The sequence below is a fragment of the Canis aureus genome, chromosome 13 (assembly GCF_053574225.1).
Source record: "Canis aureus isolate CA01 chromosome 13, VMU_Caureus_v.1.0, whole genome shotgun sequence".
In the NCBI taxonomy this organism is placed as follows: Eukaryota; Metazoa; Chordata; class Mammalia; order Carnivora; family Canidae; genus Canis; species Canis aureus.
Genome location: NC_135623.1, coordinates 14,298,903 through 14,320,002, shown reverse-complemented (window position 1 = coordinate 14,320,002; position 21,100 = coordinate 14,298,903). Strand labels below are relative to the sequence as shown.

General features: G+C 59.8%; 1 protein-coding gene across 1 annotated transcript in view; it reads left to right on the top strand.

Moving 5' to 3' along the window:
* C13H1orf94 (chromosome 13 C1orf94 homolog) overlaps nt 1-21,100 on the top strand; it is a 35,973-nt gene that overhangs the window by 3,701 nt on the left and 11,172 nt on the right. The window contains 4 exon segments of the mRNA XM_077844848.1: nt 14,516-15,189; nt 18,021-18,127; nt 18,129-18,282; nt 19,325-19,500. Coding sequence (XP_077700974.1) covers nt 14,516-15,189; nt 18,021-18,127; nt 18,129-18,282; nt 19,325-19,500 — 1,111 coding nt within the window.

Genomic DNA, 21,100 nt, shown 5'->3' with positions numbered 1-21,100 from the left:
AGTGGCCTGTTGGGATGATTCAGCGGGATATTTAAACGTCCCTGGCAATAATGGTAATAACTAGGATCCGTATAAACTCCTTGGGACAATAACGATGACGACGATGACTTTAAATTATTATGTGAATTATTATGCAATTATTATGTGAGGTTGGTACTATTTTAAACTCTCCCTCTTTTTTTTTTTTTTTTACTTTTTATTATGCAGATGTTCCCATGTATACAATAGAATAAGGTCTGTCTCCGAGGTTCATGAAGTGTCACATTTGTGCCATTCTCGGTCCGATTCCTCCCCTCCCCGGGGTTTTAATGAAACTCGTTTTGCAGAGGAGGTCATAGGCTGGGGAGTTGGGGTCTCTGCCCAGGGCCCCGGTGGTTACAGGGTGCTGGGGTTTCAGAAAGCACACCCAGGTTCACCTGAGCGACCGTGCTGTAGGGAGTGCGGGCTGTTCCCCGGAAAGTGGAAGCGGCGTTTGGGTCCTCACGCCACCCGACAGCCTCGTGGGCTGGATGGTCACACACAGATGGCGGGCTTCGAACCCAGTGAGCTGCCCGGTGTGTCTGCGGGATGGCTGCAAGCCCCCGAGATACCCCTCAGCACGTCTTCCCACTGCTTAACGTGCAGACCCGGTTTGGGTGATGTTTTCTGCTAGATAAGTAAGTTTCAGAACCCCTGTTGGCCAGAAACGTCTTGTGGACTCAATCCCTGTATATCACAAAATCCCAGATGTGTCAGGGTTGAAAGGGGTATTGGAGGCCGTCTTCTGCTGCTTGAATCCCTCAACATCCTCGCCAAGGCGTTACCCACCCGTACATTTTCTTAGATGACAAGCTCACCACCTCCCGAGATGCGAATGCAGGCTGTCAAGGGACCGTTTCCTTCCTACATGGCATCTGTCTCTATCAAATGAACACCCATGGATCTGGATTCAGATCCACGGGCTTAGGGCTGCAAGCTACGTCAACCCCCTCGTTCTTCCAGCCGCTCTTGAGCTATTAAAGGATGGCGCCGGCGTCCTTCCTGGGATTTCTGGTTTCCGTAGCTGATCGTTGCTGGTTTCCTAAGTTTCCCTTCCCGCGCCAACCCGGTCAGCTTTCTACGCTCACTGTGGTCCCCGTGACAGCGCAGTGACCGGGACCGAGCACGGTAACCCAGGGGTGACCCCAGTCTGTGCAAACTGGATCGTCTCCGTATTCTGTGTTCACGCTAAAGCCGATGAATAGGACGCATTCGCTCTCCTCCACGAGCCAGCTTCATAGTGTGCGCACATTCTGAGCTCGTCCATTCATCCATTCATTCAGCTATTAACTCAGCAAATCCTCAATAAGCGTCAACTGTGTGCCCGGCAACGCGCTGAGAAGGAGTGGGATGGAGCCCCGGGCTGGGTGGGGCTTTCCGTCTGGGAGCTTCCTCTCAAGTTGGAGACAGAAGCAGAAAGCAAGTGAACAAGATGCTGGTGGTTCTGGAACGCGAGAAGCACTGGCGTGCTAGTTGGAGGGAACCAAACACGTGAAAAGAGACCGAATCACTTGAGGTGGCAACGAGTGCTCTGATGGAAAGAACGCGGGTCCCAGCACAGCACCCCGAGGCAGCGGCGGGGAGGGGGTCAGGGCAGGGCCCTCTGGGGAGACGTGGTCATGTGACCTGAAATTGGGGCCGGTCGGGAGAAATCCGGGGAAGGGCGACTACGAGGAGCCCGAGATCGAGGTGAGCCCGGGGAGGGAGCGCGGGACCCGGGCAGGTACCGGGGGTCGGGGGGACATGGGACAGAGCGATGGGAAGCAGGCTGGCAAGGTGGAGGCGGCCCGGGGGGTGACCATCGGAGCCCGGATGGGAATCTCCGTGGGGCGGGACCCGAGCAGAGGCCTTGGGGACGGGGCTGTAGCATGAGCGAATTGACTGGTCTTCAAAGGCCTCTCGAGCTGCGGTGTGGACAGGGCGTGCGGGCCTGCGTGAGGACGCGGGAAGACCACTGGGAGAGCAGCCAGCGCGGAGGCAGCAGGGCTCCTCCAAGGCCGTCGGCCTGCGCTGCAGGTTGGACCGTGGGCCGTTCCCTGAGATGGGGAAGAAATGGGACAAATGGGCTTTTGGGGAGAAACCGATGACTCTATCTAGTGTTCATCAAACTCCAGACTCTTACTGAGCTATGTTTTAATTAGACTTAAATTTGGGCTTAGAGAATCGTGGGAAGCCACCGCCTGACTCCTAGTCTAGGACCGAGGCCCTCTCAGACCCCCACCCTCACCCCACTGCTGACAATCCACAGCCTCGGAACAGGGCTTTGGGTCTGCAGTGACCCCCTTGCCCTGACCGGGAAGTGGCATTTGTCCATTCCTGTGTTTGCAGATTCATTCAACAAACACTCCTGGCTGCCCTCTGGGCTGCCAGGCCCTGTGCTGGGTCCCACGACACAGAGATGAGCAGTGCAGGAGCCCTTCTCTCTAAGAGCTTCACCTTAGTGGCCGGGATCGACCCAGACACAGCGGCAACGACCTTCGCCATATTGATCGTGCGCCCACTGCTTGGATGCCACAGTGGGAACGATGGGGACGGTCTCTGACCTCCGCCAACTTCCACCATGTCGAGGAAGGCAGGCCACAACATGTTACTGCGGGTGCAAGGGGGGACGCAAAGGGAGACTCGAGGTCTGGGCTTGGGGTGCAGGGAGGGCTTCCTGGAGGAGGCTGCGGGAGACCAGCTTGAAGGTGGAACGATGAGACCCCTGCCATATATGCATGCAATGAAGGGCACAGGGAGGGCCCCTTGGGCCCCAGGGTGGTGGGATTGTCACTGTGAGGGGCTGTGTTGTGGCATCTCCTGAGCTAGGTCTTGAGAAGAGAGAGAGCATCCTGCAGGTGCAGGAAAAGCCAGGCAGCTCCCCGGAGACGGCGTGTCCTGAGTGGGGGTGGACGGGGTGGAGAGGTGGCTGGGAGCTCACCGGGTGCCTCTGGGCTCTCGGGCTGCACCCTGGGGACCTCCCATTCCCGAAAGTCAGACAGGACTTGGTCTGTGGAGTCCAAAGGCTTTGGTGGGCGTCACCCCAAGCCGGACCTGAGAGGGAAGAGGAGTCTACACGAATGCATTTAAGGATTTAAGAAAAAAACGACTTCCTGAGTCACCTATTGGGTACCGGCTTTAGTAAATCCTCACCGTTCGCCCCCCTGACCAGTCCTCCAGGCCCCCGGGGCCCCCGGGGCCTGGAACCCAACGTGCCACCTGGTTTGAGCTGCTCCCCCAACAAACCAGTCTTTTGCACCACAGTTAGGTGAACAGCTGGGTGAACCCTCTTTCCCGGGAGAGCTGCTTGGAATATGTGCTCACTTTTGCGTACTAGTAGGATTCTTGCAAAAAGCCTGGAACCTGGCGATGAGGGTGATGGGGACGAGGCTCACACGCGGACATGCGGACACGCAGACACGCAGACGGGTGTCTTGGAGCAGAAGCCGGCTCTGGAGAGGCTCAGACTCTGAGGAAAGCTGCTGTGCGCCCTTGGGCTTCACGCACATGTGTCTATCCCTTCACGTTTTGTGGGCGTCAGGCTCCCCCACACCCCGCGTGGGCCCCTGGTTGAAACCCTGTGCTCCTGGACACTTAAGATTTTTTTTTTTAATTTATTTCCTTTCCTTCCCGGACGCGCTCCACCCTCCGCCCGCGTCCCTCGCGTGCACCGTGCTGCTCAGGAATGTCTCCGCAGCTCCCCTTTGTCGTCTGAACCCCCGGACCTGAGCTCAGGAGCCTTGCGTTGGCCCTGCCTGCGCCCCAGCTGCCCTTCTCCACACTCTGTAAGCCCACATGAACCCCCAGCAGGTGCACGTCTCCCTGCTATTGCTTGCGTCGGTCCACTGCCTCTCCTTCACACATACCTCCGTCCTTCAAAAGCCCATCGATCCTTAAAAACCTAGAGTAAGCGTCTCCTCCTTTGGATATTTTGCTGCTCACTCACTCATTCAGCAATTTATTTTTCCTTCCTCCCTCTTCTGTGTTCTTCCTTTTAATATAAGCAAGCACGTACAGCTTCTCTTTCTTCCTAAGAGTCTCAGGGTGGCTAGAAAAACAATAAAATGAGGAAGCAGGTGGGTTAGAATCCCAGTGCACTCCCCAGCTCTAACCACGTTGCTCGGACTTTTCCGGGCTCCATTTTCCCCACCTGAAAAATGCAAAAAAAAAAAAAAAAAAAAAAAAATCGTAGCAACCCAGCACCCGAAAGGACTGCTGTGGAGGTTAATGAAAGAATGCGTGCACAAAAACAAAACAAAAAAAAACAAAAAAACAAACAGAAAACAAAACAAAAAAAACACAAAAAAACGAAAAAAAAAAAAAAACAAAAAAAACCCCCAAAAAGAAAACAAAACAAAAACACACACACACACAAAAACACACAAAACAACAACAACAAAAAGAATGTGTGCACAGCTCCCACAGCACCTAGCATGAGATGAGGACGCCAGGTTATTCTCCATCGTCGTCGTCGTCGTCGTCGTCGTCATCATCATCATCACCATTATTGTTTTGATCAAGGATAAAATAACAAGGTGTAGGTGATTAAGAACAATCCGGGAGGGAGCGGGAAGGAGACGCTACACTGGAAAACCTAAGCTAATGGAAACCAACTCAACCAAGGCTGGCATTTCGCTTCGAGGCTCTCGGCCGCCGGGGCCCCTGCGGGAACACGGCGGTTGGTTTCTAGGACTTACGCCGTCTGACGGGAGAACACTGGAGGGATCGTCAGGAGACACGGATGCTCCCCAGCTTCCAGGCCTGATCACGATGGGACGGAGGAGTCGGTTGAGGCTCAACTGCTGGGTTGACCGTGGGCCAACGGGGAAGACACGGCATCCCCAGGTTGTGTCGTCGCCATCCTGGCGGGAGATTTCCGACCATCGGGCGTGTACTGGACGCTGCCTCGTGGCCTCGGTCCCTCCTCCCCCACTTGACCACGGCTCCCGAGGGGCAAGGACTGTCTTACTCATCGTTTCCTCTCCGGTGCCCAGCGGAGTTCCTGGCACCCGGTGGCCGCTGGGCAGCGTGTATGAATGAATGAGGAAGGGAGTGATGGATGGGCCATAAAAACGCCACTGCCAGGAGGGTGAGGCCCGGAGGTGGCCGGGATCCGAGCGAGGGGTCACCGTCCTCAGACGAAGCGTCGAGTGACCCAAGGACGGAATAGCAATAAGGCAAGATGTCGCAGGGGTTTTTCTTCCTTCTGCTTAAGCTGCGGAGAGGGGAACTGGCATTTTCTCGTACATCCGACACATGCCAGGCTCTGAGTTTTATTTAATTAATTAATTTATTAATCACATTTATTTATTTATTTATTTATTTATTTATTTATTTAACTTTTTTTTTTTTTAATTTAAATTCAGTTTGCCAGCATATAGTTAAAAACACCCAGTGCTCCTCCCGGCAGGCTCTATATTTTAATTTTTGGTTTAGCTCCCTGTCTTAGCAGCTCTTCCCCGTAGAGGGTCGATGTCGCTCCCGTTTCACAGGTGAGGAAACTGAGGCTCAGGCTTGAGGCGGCTCGCCCAGCGGGGCGGAGCAGGGATAGGAGGTCTGTGGGGCGGCAAGGAGCCACCCCCCTCCCCCCCCCCCCCCGGGTGGCCCTTCTGTGTCTGCTCAGCGCCGGGAGCCGGGAGTGGCAGAGGGGAGGCGACTCCTGATTAACGTCCCACGTCCCGTGTCCCCCTTTTCTAATTTAATTTCATGGTTTCGGGAGCTGCGTTGCAGGTTGTGGGAGCCTGTGGAGATGGGCCACCGGTGGTTTGGTTTAATCCCCTTTTTAATATCTTTGTTGCAACGTTCTTTCCAATTCAGCTCCCAAGTCACATTAAAAAAAAAAAAAAAATATATATATATATATATATATATATATGTCTTCCTAAGGGTAAGCCTTCTCTTATTAAACAGATTCAAATGAAAAGTTTTAAAGATAATTTGAACAATACAAATCACTCCATCGCTGCGCCGCTGCCGCCGAAGCTCCCTTCCTGCCAAGTTCTCGCCCTGGCACCTGCAGTCGCAGCGCAAGGCGTCGCCCCGAAACCCTGCAGCGAGGGGGCGCAGGACGAGGGGCGGGTGGCGGTGGCAGGTGTGGCTCCCCTCTGCACCCCCCCCCCCGACCTTGGGGCAGTACGCACCTGTCTGGGTGTCTCACCTGCCTCAAGGCCGCGAGGGATGGGGGTGGAGGAGGGTCACCTGCTCAAAAGGGCAAAAGGGGACTAGGCCTCCCAGGAAGGCCCCGGGTCTGCGTTTGGAACAGTCCCCCCAAGAGACTCCTGTGCACGTGCACGCAAGTCCCCCGGGACTTTGGGGTCAAAGAGGACAGAAGCTCAGGTTTAAAAGGGACACAGCTTTCCGAGGAGCCCGAGGCAGGAGCCCGAAAGTCCCTGAGCAAGCTGCCGGCTGTGCCAAGGACATGGTGCAGCGCGGGGTCTACGCAGGGCACGGGCCTTTGCTCAGGAGGGAGCGGGACGCGGGCCTCGGCCTGGGGTAGCTGGGGGAGGTCGCAGGGTGGCCTCCTCCGCCAGGCGTGTGACAAGACCGAGGTCCCAAGGCCTTCCCCGCCCCCGTGCACCCCGATGTGCCTGGGCGGGGGGTGGGGCTGGGCGGTGGAGGGTCGGCAGGGCTCCAGGCCTGCAGCCGCTCCCCACAGCTCCCCCCACACGCTCTCCTCGAGCTGCTAACATTTGCATAGCGCTCCTCACAGTTTACCCACTGCCTCGGTGGCGCCTCACTTAATCCTCTCCAGTCCGAGGTCGGAGGCACGGAGGCGGGCAGCAGGTCAAGCCTCTGAAGGCCCCTCTGCCGCCAGAGCCAGGCGGGTCCCCAGGTGCTCCGGCCCCAAACCTGAATGCGCTCGGAGCCCAGGCCCAGCGTGCGCGGTGAATCCACCCTTGTCCCTTCCTTCCTGCGGGTTGTGCATGAGGCTGTGGCGGTGTGTGTGCACGGGGCGCAGGGGGGTGCTGTGCTGTGTGTGCAGGGAGGGATGCCTGGGGCAGCTGGGTGAGTCCCAGAGGAGGAGAGGAGGACAGGTGAGGCTGAGGAGGACACAGGCAGCGTGCACGGACACGCCGTCCCTTCCGGCCGGGCGCCCTGAGTGGGTGATGGCGCCAGGAAGACCCCGAGTGTCCAGCACCCTCGGCCAAGCCCGAGCCTCCGCCCCCGCGATGAGGGCCTCCCCTGGAGGCCCCCCAGCCCCCTGCACCCCCCCCCCCCAGGTCCTACCTCGTGCCCACGCTCCTATGTCCTGCCTGGCTCCCGCCCGGGGCATGGGCCTGACTGCAAAGGCCCAGCCGCCGCGCCCACGTCTCCGGCCCTTGTAGGGTCATAGCTATGGGTGAGGCCTGCCGCCATGGGGCCTCGGGTCCCTCCCTGCTGCAACACCAGATGCGCTTGGGAGACCTTGACTCTACCCCCGGACTTCCCGAGCCTTGGTTTCCTTGTCCTAAGCCGGGAACAAAGACGCTACCCGTGCGTCACAGTGGTTGTGAGGACAAGTGCGGCACCTCGAAGACCCGCGCCAGTCGTGGCTCAGACCCCAGAGGCTGCTCCCTGGAGGAAGGTCCCTCTTCCCAGAGCCTGGGGCTTCCCTGCTGGCATGTCTGCGCCTTTAGAGTCCAGTCCTGGAGCATCACCCCGGCGCCCCTGCCCCCACCTGCAAGGTCGCCCCACGCCCCACGTGCTTGAGCAGCAGGCCCGCCCATGCAGCAGAGCCCTGGCCGCATCTGTGTGTCTGGAGAGCTGCTCCCCGCCTGCCCCCGGGGCTCCTTCTGCGCCTTCCCCCACAGCTTTCCCTACGCTTGTCATTTGTCGGAGGCTTTTTCCACTCCCTTGAGACTCCCGTGCGCTCTCCTCTGGCAGCCTCTGCTCGCTCCTTCCCACGGACCAGACGTGCCTACCAGGACACACCAGCCAGGAAGCCCCACCGTCCATGCGCTTTATGAATCTCTGCTCGTTGCTTTTTCTTTGATGTATTTAATGTATTTTTGGATGTGGATTATATTCCCATTGTGATGTAGTCGACGCGCCATGCCACCCGAGCCTCGGCTGGTATGACCTAGGGACTTCCACACCCACGGACGCCACAAAACGGCAGCCCAGAGTCCCATCACCACCTGTCGCCGTGCCAGGTCACTGCGCACAGCATGGCCAGCGTTCCCCACGCTGCACTTTGCACCCCTGTGACTCGTGTATTTCATGACGGAGACTTCGTGACTCTTAATCCCCCCTCCACGATGTTGCCCCTTGCCTCCCCACCTCTGGCAGCCTCCGGGCGTCTGAGCCCGTTTCCACGTTGTCTGGTTTGTTCCTTCATTTTGTTTTTCGGATTTTGTGTGCGCGTGAAATCAGACGGCGTTGGTGTTTGTCTCCCCGACGTGCCTTAGCGGAAGGCTCTGGAGTCCCACCCGTGGGGCCACAGATGGCAAGATCCCATTCTCTTTCACGGCCAAGCGATAGCCTGTGCATGGCCCACATCTTTATCCATCTGCTGGTGCACACCTGTGCGGCGTCCCTATCTTGGGGTCGTAAAGAATGCTGCAGTCAACACGGGGATGCGCACATCTTTCCAAATCAGCGTCCTCACTTTCTTCCAGTAGGTGCCCGGTACTAGCATTGCCAGGCGCCAGCTATTTGGTCTGCTTCTCAAGGAGCCTGTGCACCGTTCTCCAAAGCAGCCTCACCCCTTTGCGTTCCATGTGCAGGGCCCCCCCTGTCCCCAGGTCCTCCCCAGCACTTGGTATTTTTTTTTAAGATTTTATTTATTTATTCATGAGAGAGGCAGAGACACAGGCAGAGGGAGAAGCAGGCTCCCTGCAGGGAACCCGACGCAAGACTCAATCCCGGGACCCCAGGGTCACGCCCTGGGCCGAAGGCAGGTGTTCAACCGCTGAGCCATGCAGGCGTCCCCATGAGGGTCTTTAATTCATCTCGAGCCTATTCTTGCAGACAGCATAAGAACGTGGTCCGGTTTCACCCTTCCGCACGTATCCGTCCAGTTTTCCCACCAGCATTTATCGAAAAGACGGTCTTTTCTCCGTTGTCCACTGTCGCCTCCTTTCTGCAGATTGATGGACCACTTTATCTCTGGGCTCTCCATCCTGTTCCACTGGCCCATGTGTCTGTAGCGTTTTGGTCACGATGGCTCGGGGCTGTATGGTCTGAAATTTGGGAGCATGATACCCCCAGCTTCCTCCTTTTTTTTTTTTTTTTCTCAAGATTGCTCCGGCTATTTGGGGTCTTCCGTGGTTCCATACGGATTTTTTTTTTCATAAATTTATTTTTTATTGGTGTTCAATTTGCCAACATACAGAATAACACCCAGCGCTCATCCCGTCCCATTCGGACTTTTTTGTTGTCTCCGTGTTATAGTATTTCAGCAGAAGTCGCACTAGCCGCCGGCTGCTCTGGGCCCTACGGACGTTTTAACGACATTAATTCCTCCAATCCACGAGCACGGCATATCTTTCCGTTTGTTCGTGTCACCTGCAATCTGTTTCAACAGCGTCCTATGGTTTTCAGAGCACAGGTCTTCCACCTCCTTGATTACGTTTATCCCTCGGTATCTCTGCTTATTCCTGGGTCAAGGCGGGTGAAAGCTGCCAAAGGGCCCAGGCACAGGAGGGCGTGATAAGACGGGGGCTGTTAGTACGATCGATCGGCCTCACTGGGGCTGTTGTGGGGATTACAAGGAGACTTTGGTGTGGACAGCACGTAGCGTGGGGCCAGGCCGGTGAGTTAGCTTGTGGAGAGCTAACTGATAATCAGCCTTATTATTTGGTGACCCGGGACCTGCAGCTTGGACCCGTCAGCCAACGTGCGTGATGAGTCGTCCCCGTTAACCCGCGGGGGTGTCCTTCTGCCTCTGCCCCTTGCCAGGGACTGAGCTCTTGGCCGCTACCCTCTGCCGCTCCGGCCGCGCGGGTCGGGAGCTCAGCCTCGGCCAGGAGGTCTGTCTGCAGAGCGCCCGCCACTCAGGCCCGGTCTGTGCAGGGCCCGGGGACCTTCACATTGAGCCACGTTGCACAGACACCCGGCCCGGGTACCACGTTTGCCGTCGGTCTGGAATGCCACGGCGGGGAGAAAACTATTTGTTTTGGGTGTCCTCCTGCGGCGCTGACAATTCTCCACCCGCATCTTTCCGTTGTCTGGCTCTGATGAATAGCAGTTTTCATCTTTGCTCTGCGTTATCGTGTACACAGAACCGCTGCTGGGAGCTCGCAGTGCACTTGCTTAGTCATTATTTCTGGGAAGGGGTGCCAACCAGTCAATAGCCTTTATTTTTATATGACCTCGTCCGCGGCAAATGCAGAAACCACGCGCAGCACTCGCGTCCGGAGCGGCCGTGGGGCACCTGTCACTCCTGGAGGTGGGGGCAGCCGCTGCAGTCACAGCACCCATCCCGGCCTCTTCCTTTGTCCGCGTCTGGGAGCTGGGGTAAACCTCCTGAATGATTCACTGTGGCAGATTTTACGGTGGTTTTTTTTTTTTTTTTTTTTGTTCTTTTTTTTAACCAACTCAAAGGAGAAAGCAAATAGCATGGGAGAGGCGCCAGGATCGGCAAAACTTCTTAGGAAGAGAGAAGAAAAGGCAGATTCCAGGAAACGCAGAGGAGCAGACATGGAACCAGGTGAAGTCGTAGGAAGAACAAAAGCGTCTTGCTGGGAACCCCCCGGGGTGGGGGGGTTGTGAAGTTCGGGCGGGCTCCACATGGAGCCCGCTGTGCAGAGCTGGGGAGCTCCCTGGGCGGGCGACACAGGTGTCGTCTGACCCAGGCAGTGCCAGGCCTCAGGCGGGAGCCGGGAAGCGGAAGCGGGGCCAGTTTGCAGCCTGGGCAAGGAGCGGAGCTGAGCAGCCTCAGGCAACAGAGCCCTCGATGCCACGACGCGACAGACGGACCACGCAGGGAAGACGGCTTCGTGAGCCTCTGCTCTCATGGACTCGACGGGCCCACCTGGGCTGGAGCCACACGCCGGGCCCTGCCCTGGACCCTGGGCTCTGTGCTGAGCAGTAGAGCCCTGGCCGTCAGGGAGGCGCTGCTGTCATGGGGAGAAAGGTGCTGCGATGGCTCACGGCCGAGGAGGGGAAGCAGACTTGTGGGGCTCGGCATGCCTAGCAGGGGCGGGGGTGGTGCACATCAAAAACAGGTAGAAAAGGCTACTTTGGGAGTCGGACACGTGAACTTAGGCCCGAATGATGAGGAGAAGCAGTCAGGGGACCATCTCGCATTCTGTAGGAGACGCAAAGCCCCTGGGGCGGGAATGACCCTGGCCTACTACGCCAAGGAGTATTTTTCAGGCCTACATGGCTTGGATGACCGACGGGGTCAAAGCAGGAGGGGCGACGGGGCCACTTTGCCTACCGCCCTGATGGTCAGAACGGAGCCTGGATTTGTACCCTGCGCGTAGTCAGAGTCCACCCGAGGACTTCAGCAGAGCAATGGATGGATTGATGTGAGTCCTGAGGATGCCCTGACTCTGCAGGCGTGTGGTTCTCTAGAATAGACAAGGACGAAGGAATCTGGTTGTTTGGTGGGTGGGGCAGCCGCAGGCAGGTAGGGACACCCTTGATGAGGGACCCGTGCCCGGGAGAGGAGTCTTGACCACGGCGAGGTGCTTGATGGAGGCTGTCATTGGACAAGAGGGCATGGGCTGATAGCGACTGGACTGACTCATTCCCCCGGAGCATGGATGTAGGATGACGGCCAGGCCGACTCCGTGTGTGTGTGTGTGTGTGTGTGTGTGTGTTTGGGGGGGGGCTCTGGCAGCATCTCCAAAGCTCGGGCCTGGGCTCGTTCCTTTCGACATTTCTGTCTGTAAATTGGAGGATGATCCAGAAGATGCGCTTATGGGATGTGCAGCCGATGCGGAGCTGATGCTGCGGATGACGGCTCGGGATTCACCGGGACGGGCCTCCAGAGCCTGGGGTGATGGGATGGGGTGATGGGATGGGGCCAGCAACGGCCCCGCCTGCATTCAAATTGCAGAACGGAGCTCAGCCAGGGGCCAGGGAGCGGTTAGTCCTGGAAAGGAAGCCGGGTGGGGTCGGAGGAGGTGGTGAAGGCAGCTGGGCCCACCCGCCTCGCCCCGCTCTCTAGGCGACAGGCTCTCGGGCCTCCTCCAGGCTCGTGTTGCCCGCCTGTACCTGGGGATGAGGGCGTCCACTGCCCGGGGGTGTGGAGAGGACGAGGAGCCGGCGTGTGCGGGGGTGCCTGGACTCTTCCCCTTGCATCGTGAGCGATGCGAGGGCAAGAGGGGGCTGCAGAGGCTGGCCGGAGGGAGGGCCGGGCGCGCTGGGCCCCGGGGACCCTCTGTCCTTGCCGCTTCACCGACCTCTCTGGGAACGGCAGTCTCTGGGACGCAGGGACACGTCCAGAGCAGTAAGAACAGGGAATCCCGCTCAGTGTCTGCTGCGCCCTGGGTCAGGGATGGGGTTGGACGGTCTCCCACGCTGACTAGGAACCGCCCATGGGTGGTTTTGGATACAGGGACCCCGGGGTCCTGAGGGTCTTTTAGAATCCACCTGGACCTGTCCTTGCAGTTTCCGCGGCGACACGGTTTCCGTGCGCAGCTACCGCGTAACGTCTGTATTTAAAAAAAAGAACAAAACAAACACACACACAAAAATGCAAAACCATAGCCTGAAGTAGAGCGAACTGTCGGCGATGAGCCCGCGTACCTGCCAACACGCAGTCCCAGTGGTGGTCTGCGTCCGGCCTATTGCCCCATCCGTGCCCCACGTCTTCCCCCTGCAGCGACTCTCAGGCACACTCGCATGTACGTCCAAGAGATAAGGATTCATCTTGCTGTTGCTGTTATCTGCGTATAAACCACAATACTGCGACCACGATGTCCTGAGGTGGATGTAATTGTAGTGGGTCTCCCTAAAAAAAAAAAAAAACCTATTGGTACACAGTTCGCTTTGCACGTGTTTTTGTAGAGGGACGAGTCCAAACCTGGTGCTTCCCGCGCCGGCGTCTGTGGCCTGAGCCTCACCTGCTCCCTTGGAGGAGGAGGAGGAGGAGGAGGAGGAGGAGGCGGACGAGCAACAAGGGGGGGGGCTCCCCTTTATTATGACTGTCGGCAGGGACAGCGCGTGAGAGTGGGTCCTATTTATAGCTGCCGTCTAGACGTGGGACGGAGAGGGCCGGGAGCAGGGGAGGCGGGAGGAGAGGGCGAAAGGACCCGGGAGCCGGGCCCGGAGCTCACCCCCGGGGAGCCTCCCCGCAGCCTCACACTGGATCACATGGCGCTTCCAGTGCCTTCCTGTGGCCCAGACACGAAGTGGGTGCTGGGGCCCCGGGGCCCTGGTCCGGTTAGCTGGGGTCTGCTTCTTCCCGACCCTGCAGCTGCAATGCGAGGCCAGCAATGAGGGGGCACGGGCGGCTTAGGCGTGAGGCCAGTGCCAGGCCTGTCCCCGTGTTTCCCGGGAGCCCTGGCCTCCCAGCTGCTTTCCCAGGACCCCGGGCCTCTGAGGACCCTGCAGCTGGGGGGAGCCCGGCGCCACTGGAAGCCCCTGGGACGGGGCCTGTGCCTTCTCCCCGCGTCTGGGATGGCCCCAGACCCATCCCTGCGTGTGCATGCTTGTTCACGTGCGCAGGGGGCGGGTGTGGGCTTCCACACGGGGGGCGGCATGGGGAAGGACTGAGGTGGGAGTGCACCCTGGGCCTCCCCATGGGCACCTCCATTCTCGCCCAGCCCCTTCTCCGTGGGCCTCGGCGCCCCCCCCCCCCCGGGGGGGCATGGAGTAGCTTCCAGAAGGTTCCTTGTAGACCGCTTCGTCTACACGGACAGCAGAGAGGATGGGGCCTGCTCCTCGAGGCAGTGCCGGGCTGCCTTCCTCTCTCACACCTGGCGGGAGCCAGACAGCAGGAGCCCGGGCTTCGTGGGTCCAACAGCTCCACCAGGCTGGTGTTGACCATCAGGGGTCCAACGGGGCCTGGGGCTTGGGGTGCAGGTGGAAGCTGGCCGTGGGCCGGGGAGATGCTGGGGCTCCGCCAGAGGCTGAGGTCTGGTCAGGGGCCGCACTGGGCGGGGGCGGGGCCACGATGCGAACTCCAGGCTGTAGCCCGGCTGACACAGGTGTAGACACCCGGGATCTCTGACTCCGTGCTGACCCCGCCCACGTGCTGGGCGCACCTGCACCTGCCCAGGGGCGTGCGGGGCCCTCCCCGAGTCTCCCAGCCTCAGCCGTGGGCCTGGGGCTCCCCGGGCTCGGCCTCCGTGCTCAGAGCTGCAGGCTCTCTCCTGACCCCTGTGGGGCTGCCCTTCCACATGGTGGGGGGGTGGTGAGCTGAAAGGAAGGCTCCCTGGGGGGGACCCCGAAGTCCTGCTTCCTGGATCGGGGCTCCCGCGGCGGGCTTGGCGTTTGCGGGCCTTGGGAACCCACTGCCCAGCTGGCTCCTCCCTGAGAAAGCACTAGGCCTCTGTCCCCGGGCAGCGATGTGCCTTCCCCGTCACCTTCTGGGAGCCACCCCAGTGAGCCCGCACTCCAGCCGCCCTCTCTGACCTGTTTGCAGAGCCCCGGAGCCCCGCCATGGCAAGGACGAGATCTCCCTGTTGGTGGAGCAGGAGTTCTTGAGCCTGACCCAGGAGCACCTCATCCTCGTCACAGAGAGCCCGCCGCCTGCGGGGCCCCGACCGCCGGCTCCCCGCCTGCCCGCGCCTCCCCGGGGGGCAGGCAGCACCGAGGGCCCGGGAGCCCCCATCGCAGCCGGCGACACGCTCCGGGAGCCGAAGGTGGCCATGTCTGTCCTCAGCGGCCGGCTGGACTGTGACTCGGTCGTGTCCACGGTGACGGGCATTCTGCGCGCTGCCAAGGTCAAGAGCGTCAAGGGGGCGGATGCGGGGGGCCGCGCGCCGGGGGCCCCCAACTCGGAGGTTGGCAGGCTTCTGGCGCAGATCCCGCTGAAGCCGTCGGCCACCAGCCAGGCCCCTGACATCGGAGCGGTGCAGGAGCACACGAGGGCCATCAAGGAAGGCTTCCTGCAGAACGGCACGCTCGGCGGCCCGGGGCCCAGGGACGCCCTGGAGCTCGGCTCGCTCCTGCTGCTTCCGCCCCCGCCGGCCCCCCTGTCCGCGCCCCCTGACAAGCTCCCCGAGCTCCCCGCTCAGAAGAGGCAGCTCCCGGTGTTTGCCAAGATCTGCTCCCAGCCCGAGGCTGACGCGGCCACGGAGGGGCGTCCGCTCGTGGGTGAGTGGGGCCCGCGGGGAGGCACCGGTGGACAGCCGGTCGGGGCAGCACAGGTGCACAGCGTCTGTGTGCCGACGGGAGCGCTGGCCCCGCGATGGGTGCTGGGGGGGGCAGCCTGGGGAGCAAACACAGGGGCCTTGAGCCCCGCCCGTTGGACAGGGGACGTGTCCTCCATCCGGGCTCTGGGAGTGAAGGTGCCAGGCCCTGGCGTGCAGCCCAGGACGGCTCCCCGGGGCTTCCGAGAGCCCACACCCCACACCAGGGTGCCCCAGGAACCCCGCTCCTAGGCTCCGCGTGTTGGGCGCCCGTCCTGACCCAGCCGCTCAGACTGGACGGCCCCAGGGCAGACGGATGGAGGAGCGTGGATGGATGATGCAGCGCCGGGTGGGGAGGGCCCGACCCATGACCTTGAGGGGACAGCAGAACGTGGTGGGGAGGCAGAGGCGTCAGAGCTCGGGGACGCTGGCCCAACTCCAGGTCCCGGGATGGCCTCTGGCACCCAGCAGGCTCTTGGGAGCTGTGCCCACGAGGGTCGTTCCTGCCACCTCCTCCTCCAGGAAGGATGCACGGATAGCTCTCTGACGGGGCAGGGTGGGGGGCTGCTGGGCTGGAGGTGGCCCCATCATCCCCGTCCCACCCCGTGCGGCCGAGGGAGCTTTCCAGGTGTGAGTGTTTGTAAGAGGCAATGTGGGCGTGGGGGTGTCCGTCCCGTGAGGCGGGGCGGCGACAGGCGGGAGCGCGTGCGCGCGTCTGTGTGTCCGTCTGCGTCACGGGCGCCAGGAAAGAGAGCTTTGGGGTGCGTGAGTGGCAGGAGTGTTCCGGGCGGCAGGAGGTGTGCGAGCGCCTGCAGGTGTGTGGGTCCCAGGGGAAGGGCTATAATTAGCGGCCACCGTCGTTCCAGCGCCCCGGCCGCGGGCTAAACTCGGCAACCAGAGATGCTCTCGCAAGGGACTCTCGGGACATGTTTTGCTAAAAATGTCGTTGTCGTCTGAACTGGCGGGGGCTGGCGCAGTCGGTCCTGTGCTGCTGGTGCGAGGAGGCCCAGCCCAGTCCCGTCCAGACCCAGCGGTGGGACCCCTGGGCTTCGCTGGGGCAACAGCGGGTGGGAGCAGACCCACGCCCAGCAGGGTCCAGCCGCCACGGAGTGACCCGGGGCACTTCCCAGCCAAGGCCCGAGGACACCTGCAAAGCCTCCAGGCTGAGAGGGGGCGAGGGGTCCTTCCTCGAAACAGACCCACATGAACACAATCCCGCCCATAGTTCATTCAGTTTGAAGAATGAGTCCCTTTGCTCAAAGGGAAATCGAGGTAAAAAATCACGGCTGAGGGGGACTCTGGGGGGTCCAGGCGGTGCCCTCGCACCCGGGGCCACTCTGTCTGTCTGGAGAGAGCCCCGGGCCTGGCCCGACCACGCGCACCGTGAGCACAGGCCCTCGCTGTGCCTGCGACGCCAGCACCCCCGCGCCGTCTCCCCGTACTCCCGGATATAGGGCCTCGCTGTAGGCCCACTTCCTTCTGGAAACCCTCTGACCCTCTCAGATAGAAGCTGCCCCAGCCACCTTCTTCTCCCACTGTGTCCCTCTGTCACCTCACGGTCCCCATCTGCCTTGTCCTGGAGCTATTTCTGGGTCTGTCTCTCTCTCCCTTCTTGTTGTGAGCTCCTGCAGGGCTGAGTCTGGCTCTGACTCATCACAGTGTCCTCAGGACTCAGGTCAGGGCCTGGCACTGGCGACTGGGCTGGATCCCCTGTAAGCGACGAAGCAGGAGTCCTGTCCGTGGTGCAGGGCCGGACCTCAGTGAGGCCACATGCTCTATAGGCGCACAGGTCCCCCCACGGAGGAGTGGGGGAGGGGTGCCCTGGAGGCAGCTCTGCGTTCCCAAGCTTGGCCCTGTGGATGGACAGGGGGAAAGGTAGCAAGGAAAGAAAGCAGGGCAAAGGGGAAGGAGGAAGAGGGAAGGAAGGAAGAAAGAGAGACAAAAACAAAGGTAATTGGGAGGAAAGAAGTTTGGATGGAAGGAAGGGAGGATGGATGGATGGATGGGGGATATGGATGGGTGGGTCCAGGTACGATGGGTGGGTGGATGGGTGGGTGGGTCCAGGTATGATGGATGGGTCATGGGTCCAGGTACGATGGACAGGTGGGTGGGTCCAGGTATGATGGATGGGTCGTGGGTCCAGGTATGATGGATGGGTCATGGGTCCAGGTACGATGGACAGGTGGGTGGGTCCAACCAAGTGCAATGGATGAGTGGTGGGTCCAGGTATGATGGGTGGGTGGGTCCAGGTATGATGGATGGGTCATGGGTCCAGGTACGATGGACAGGTGGGTGGGTCCAGATATGATGGATGGGTCGTGGGTCCAGGTATGATGGACAGGTGGGTGGGTCCAGGTATGATGCATGGGTCATGGGTCCAGGTACGATGGACATGTGGGTGGGTCCAGGTACAATGGATGAGTGGTGGGTCCAGGTATGATGGATGGATGGATGGGTGGGTGGGTCCAGGTATGATGGATGGGTCGTGGGTCCAGGTACGATGGACAGGTGGGTGGGTCCAGGTACGATGGATGAGTGGTGGGTCCAGGTATGATGGGTGGATGGGTGGGTGAGTGGGTTCATGTGGGTGGGAGGGGAAGACTGCAATGGGCAGTGGTCTACAAAGAGCTTTAGCGAGGACACTAGGCCTGGCTTGGACTGGGAGGGAGACCCCAGAGTGGTTGGAGCCCCAGGGCGTGTTCCAGGGAGGCCCTATCACTTTGTCTACAAGAAAGTGCTCCCCACATTTAGCAGGTGGCCTCCCGGAGCCGTTGACTCAGTTTCCCCCTGATGTAGAATGGAACCCTGGCACCAAGGAGCCGACGAAGGGTCGAGAGAGCCTCTTTCTCAGTCAGTGGCCCCAGACCCAGAAGGACACCTGCGGTGAGGAGGGCTGCAGTGACCCCGGGGGGCTCCGTGTCCGTGGCCCTGTCAGCCAAGAAGTCCATGTGGCCTGCCGAGAAGAACCTGCTCTATGAGTTTCTTGGGGTCGCCAAGAACCCAAGTGGGCCGCTAAAGCTTCGCAGCAAAGTGGAGGTGGACGGACTGGAGCTGAAACGTAAGCTGACCCTGCCCGGGGGAGAGTCTATAGGGGAAGGGATTCCAGAAACTCTTATGGGCCCGTGATGGCTTTGCCTCCAAACGGCTGCCTCAGCCACGGGAAGCTCGCGGGGTTTCCCCGGTGACATCGTCCGACTCACGAAATCAGGGAAATGACTATCCCACGTCCCGTATCAGGAATGCAAGTGCTAGAGAGATGCAGGTGGCTTTCGGGGCCCCGTGGGCGTCCTCGGCGGTCAGTTGAGTACGGCCCTGAGCCAGGTCCACGGCAGCGCCCCAGATTGCTCGAACAACAGGGAAATCCACGCTTCACATGACTTCTACCCTAAGATGATTCAATGGCCCTGCTTTCTCTCCCTACGAGTGTTCCGTTCAAACGTCCTTCCCCACCACCCAAAAAAAAAAGGGGAAATTGAGGTCCCATCTCTGACTCCATGAGCCCACGGGGTGTACTACATGGGGAGAGCATCTAGGATTCATCTCCCAGGACAACTCAGCCAAACCTCCTTCATTCAGACTAATTTATATATTATATATAAATATAAATATATATGCAGCCAGTATAGACACACTAGCCGGTGCAAGAGCCTCAGTGTTGCCGCGTAAATGTCTGCAGGGGGTGCTTTAATAATTTGGTAGGAGTGGATCCCAAGGCACAGAAGTTATTGCTAAAGAACTGGATTTTCGTAAAGCACAGAGAAGAATCTGGTTTTCCACGTAGGTCAGCTGTGGCCCTGGCCGCCTGGTTTATGGTTGTCCCTTGCTAAGCCGCCTCCTGTCCTAGTGAGGGATGGAGAAAGCGCTCCCAGCCAGGCCACGCAGGGACTCGCACCTCTTCCCAATTGGCCAGGTGTGTGCTAACGATGTTTTCCCGTAGTTGGAAAGCCACCCAAACTTTGAAGAACCCTTTGGGAGCTCAAAGACCTGACACCTGAGAACATGAATCCCGGGGTAGTCACGGCGCAGGGGGCGGGGTGGGGGGGCGCTGGCCTCTCCCTTCCACAGTCCCTGAAACACTCTACCCCTCCTGTGACTCACAGTTAACCCGCCGGGGACCGTGGCCGACAAGAGCAACCTCAAATATACAGGGAACGTTTTCACCCCACGCTTTGCCACGGCCCTGACCTCGGCCACCCTGAACCAGCCGCTCTGGCTCAACCTGAGCTACCCGCCTCCGCCCGTGTTCACAAATCACTCCGCCTTCCCACAGTATCAGGTGAGCGAGTGGGTCCCGGGCCTGGATCCCAGCTCCCAGCTCCCAGCCACCCAGGAGTGTGCCCTGCAGGGCGCCGAAATCACAAAGAGGCTCAGACTGCCTGTTTTCTTCACCGTGGCCTGCTTTACACATGGGCACGTGGGCATGCACACACACACACACACGCCCTCTTGAATTTTCCGTTGTCTGAAAGCCAGCTCAACTATGCTGTGTATTCCAGATCTGCTCCCGGCACAGGGCGATGGCTGGTCCTTGGGCTCCGGTGATGGGTGGTCCTTGGGCTCCAGAAACAGGGTGATGGTGGTCCTTGGGCTCCCTGGGCTCCCGGCACTGGGCGATGGCTGCTCCTTGGGGTCCCAGCACAGGGCAATGCTGGTCCTTGGGCTCTGGGCATAGGGTGACAGGTGGTCCTTGGGCTCCAGGAACAGGGTGATGGTGGTCCTTGGGCTCCCTGGGCTCCCAGCACAAGGCGATGGCTGTTCTTTGGGGTCCCAGCACAGGGCAATGCTGGTCCTTGGGCTCTGGGCATAGGGTGACAGGTGGTCCTTGGGCTCCAGGAACAGAGTGATGGCTGCTCCTTGGGCTCCCAGTATAGGGTGATGGCTGTTCCTTGGGCTCCTGGCGCAGGGCAATGGCTGGTCCTTGGGTTCTGGGCATAGGGTGATGGGTGGTCCTTGGGCTCCAGGAACAGGGTGATGGTGGTTCTTGGGCTCCTTGGGTTCCTGGCACAGGGTGATGGCAGGTCCTTGGGCTCTGGGCATAGGGTGATGGGTGTCCTTGGCTCCAGGAACAGGGTGATGGGTGGTCCTTGGGCTCTAGGAACAGAGCAAGGGTTGGTTCTTGGGCTGCCTGGGCTCCTGGCACAGGGTGATGGCTGCTCCTTGGGCTCCCGGCATAGGGTGATGGGTGGTCCTTGGGCTCCAGGAACAGAGCAAGGGCTGGTTCTTGGGCTGCTTAGGCTCTGAGAACAGGGTGATGGTGGTCCTTGGGCTCCCTGGGCTCCCAGCACAGGGCGATGGCTGCTCTTTGGGCTCCTGGCACAGGGTGATAGCTGGCCCTTAGGCTCCCTGGGCTCCTGGCACAGGGTGATGGCTTGTTTGGGCTCCTGGTACAGGGCAATGGCTGGTCTTGGGCCCCCGGCACAGGGTGATGGCTGGCTCTTGGGCTCCCTGGGCTCCCAGCACAGGGTGGCGTCTGCTCCTTGGACTCCCGGCGCAGGGCGACAGCTGGTCCTTGGGCTCCCAGCGTAGGCTGATGGCCTTGTCCTCATTTCTGATCCACCTGCTAGGACTTCCTTTAGAGTTGGATGACGTGTGTCCTAGAGCAGTCAGGACAGTCCCAGTTTAGTTTTTATCCCAGCATAATTATCAAAAGCACCCCCTTTCACCGTCCGGCGTCCTGGTGTGGATGCCAAACTACGTGGCCACCTTATTTCAGATGTAATAGCATCTGAGGAGCCTTAGCTGGTCTCAGTGCACATTCTCAGCCTTGGGCTCTACACTCCGGGGGCATCCGTGATCAGACACAGAGGGACGGTGAAACACGGAGTAGCAGGGCTGGAAATTCTACTCACGGAGCTTCCTTATGCAGGAAAACAGAG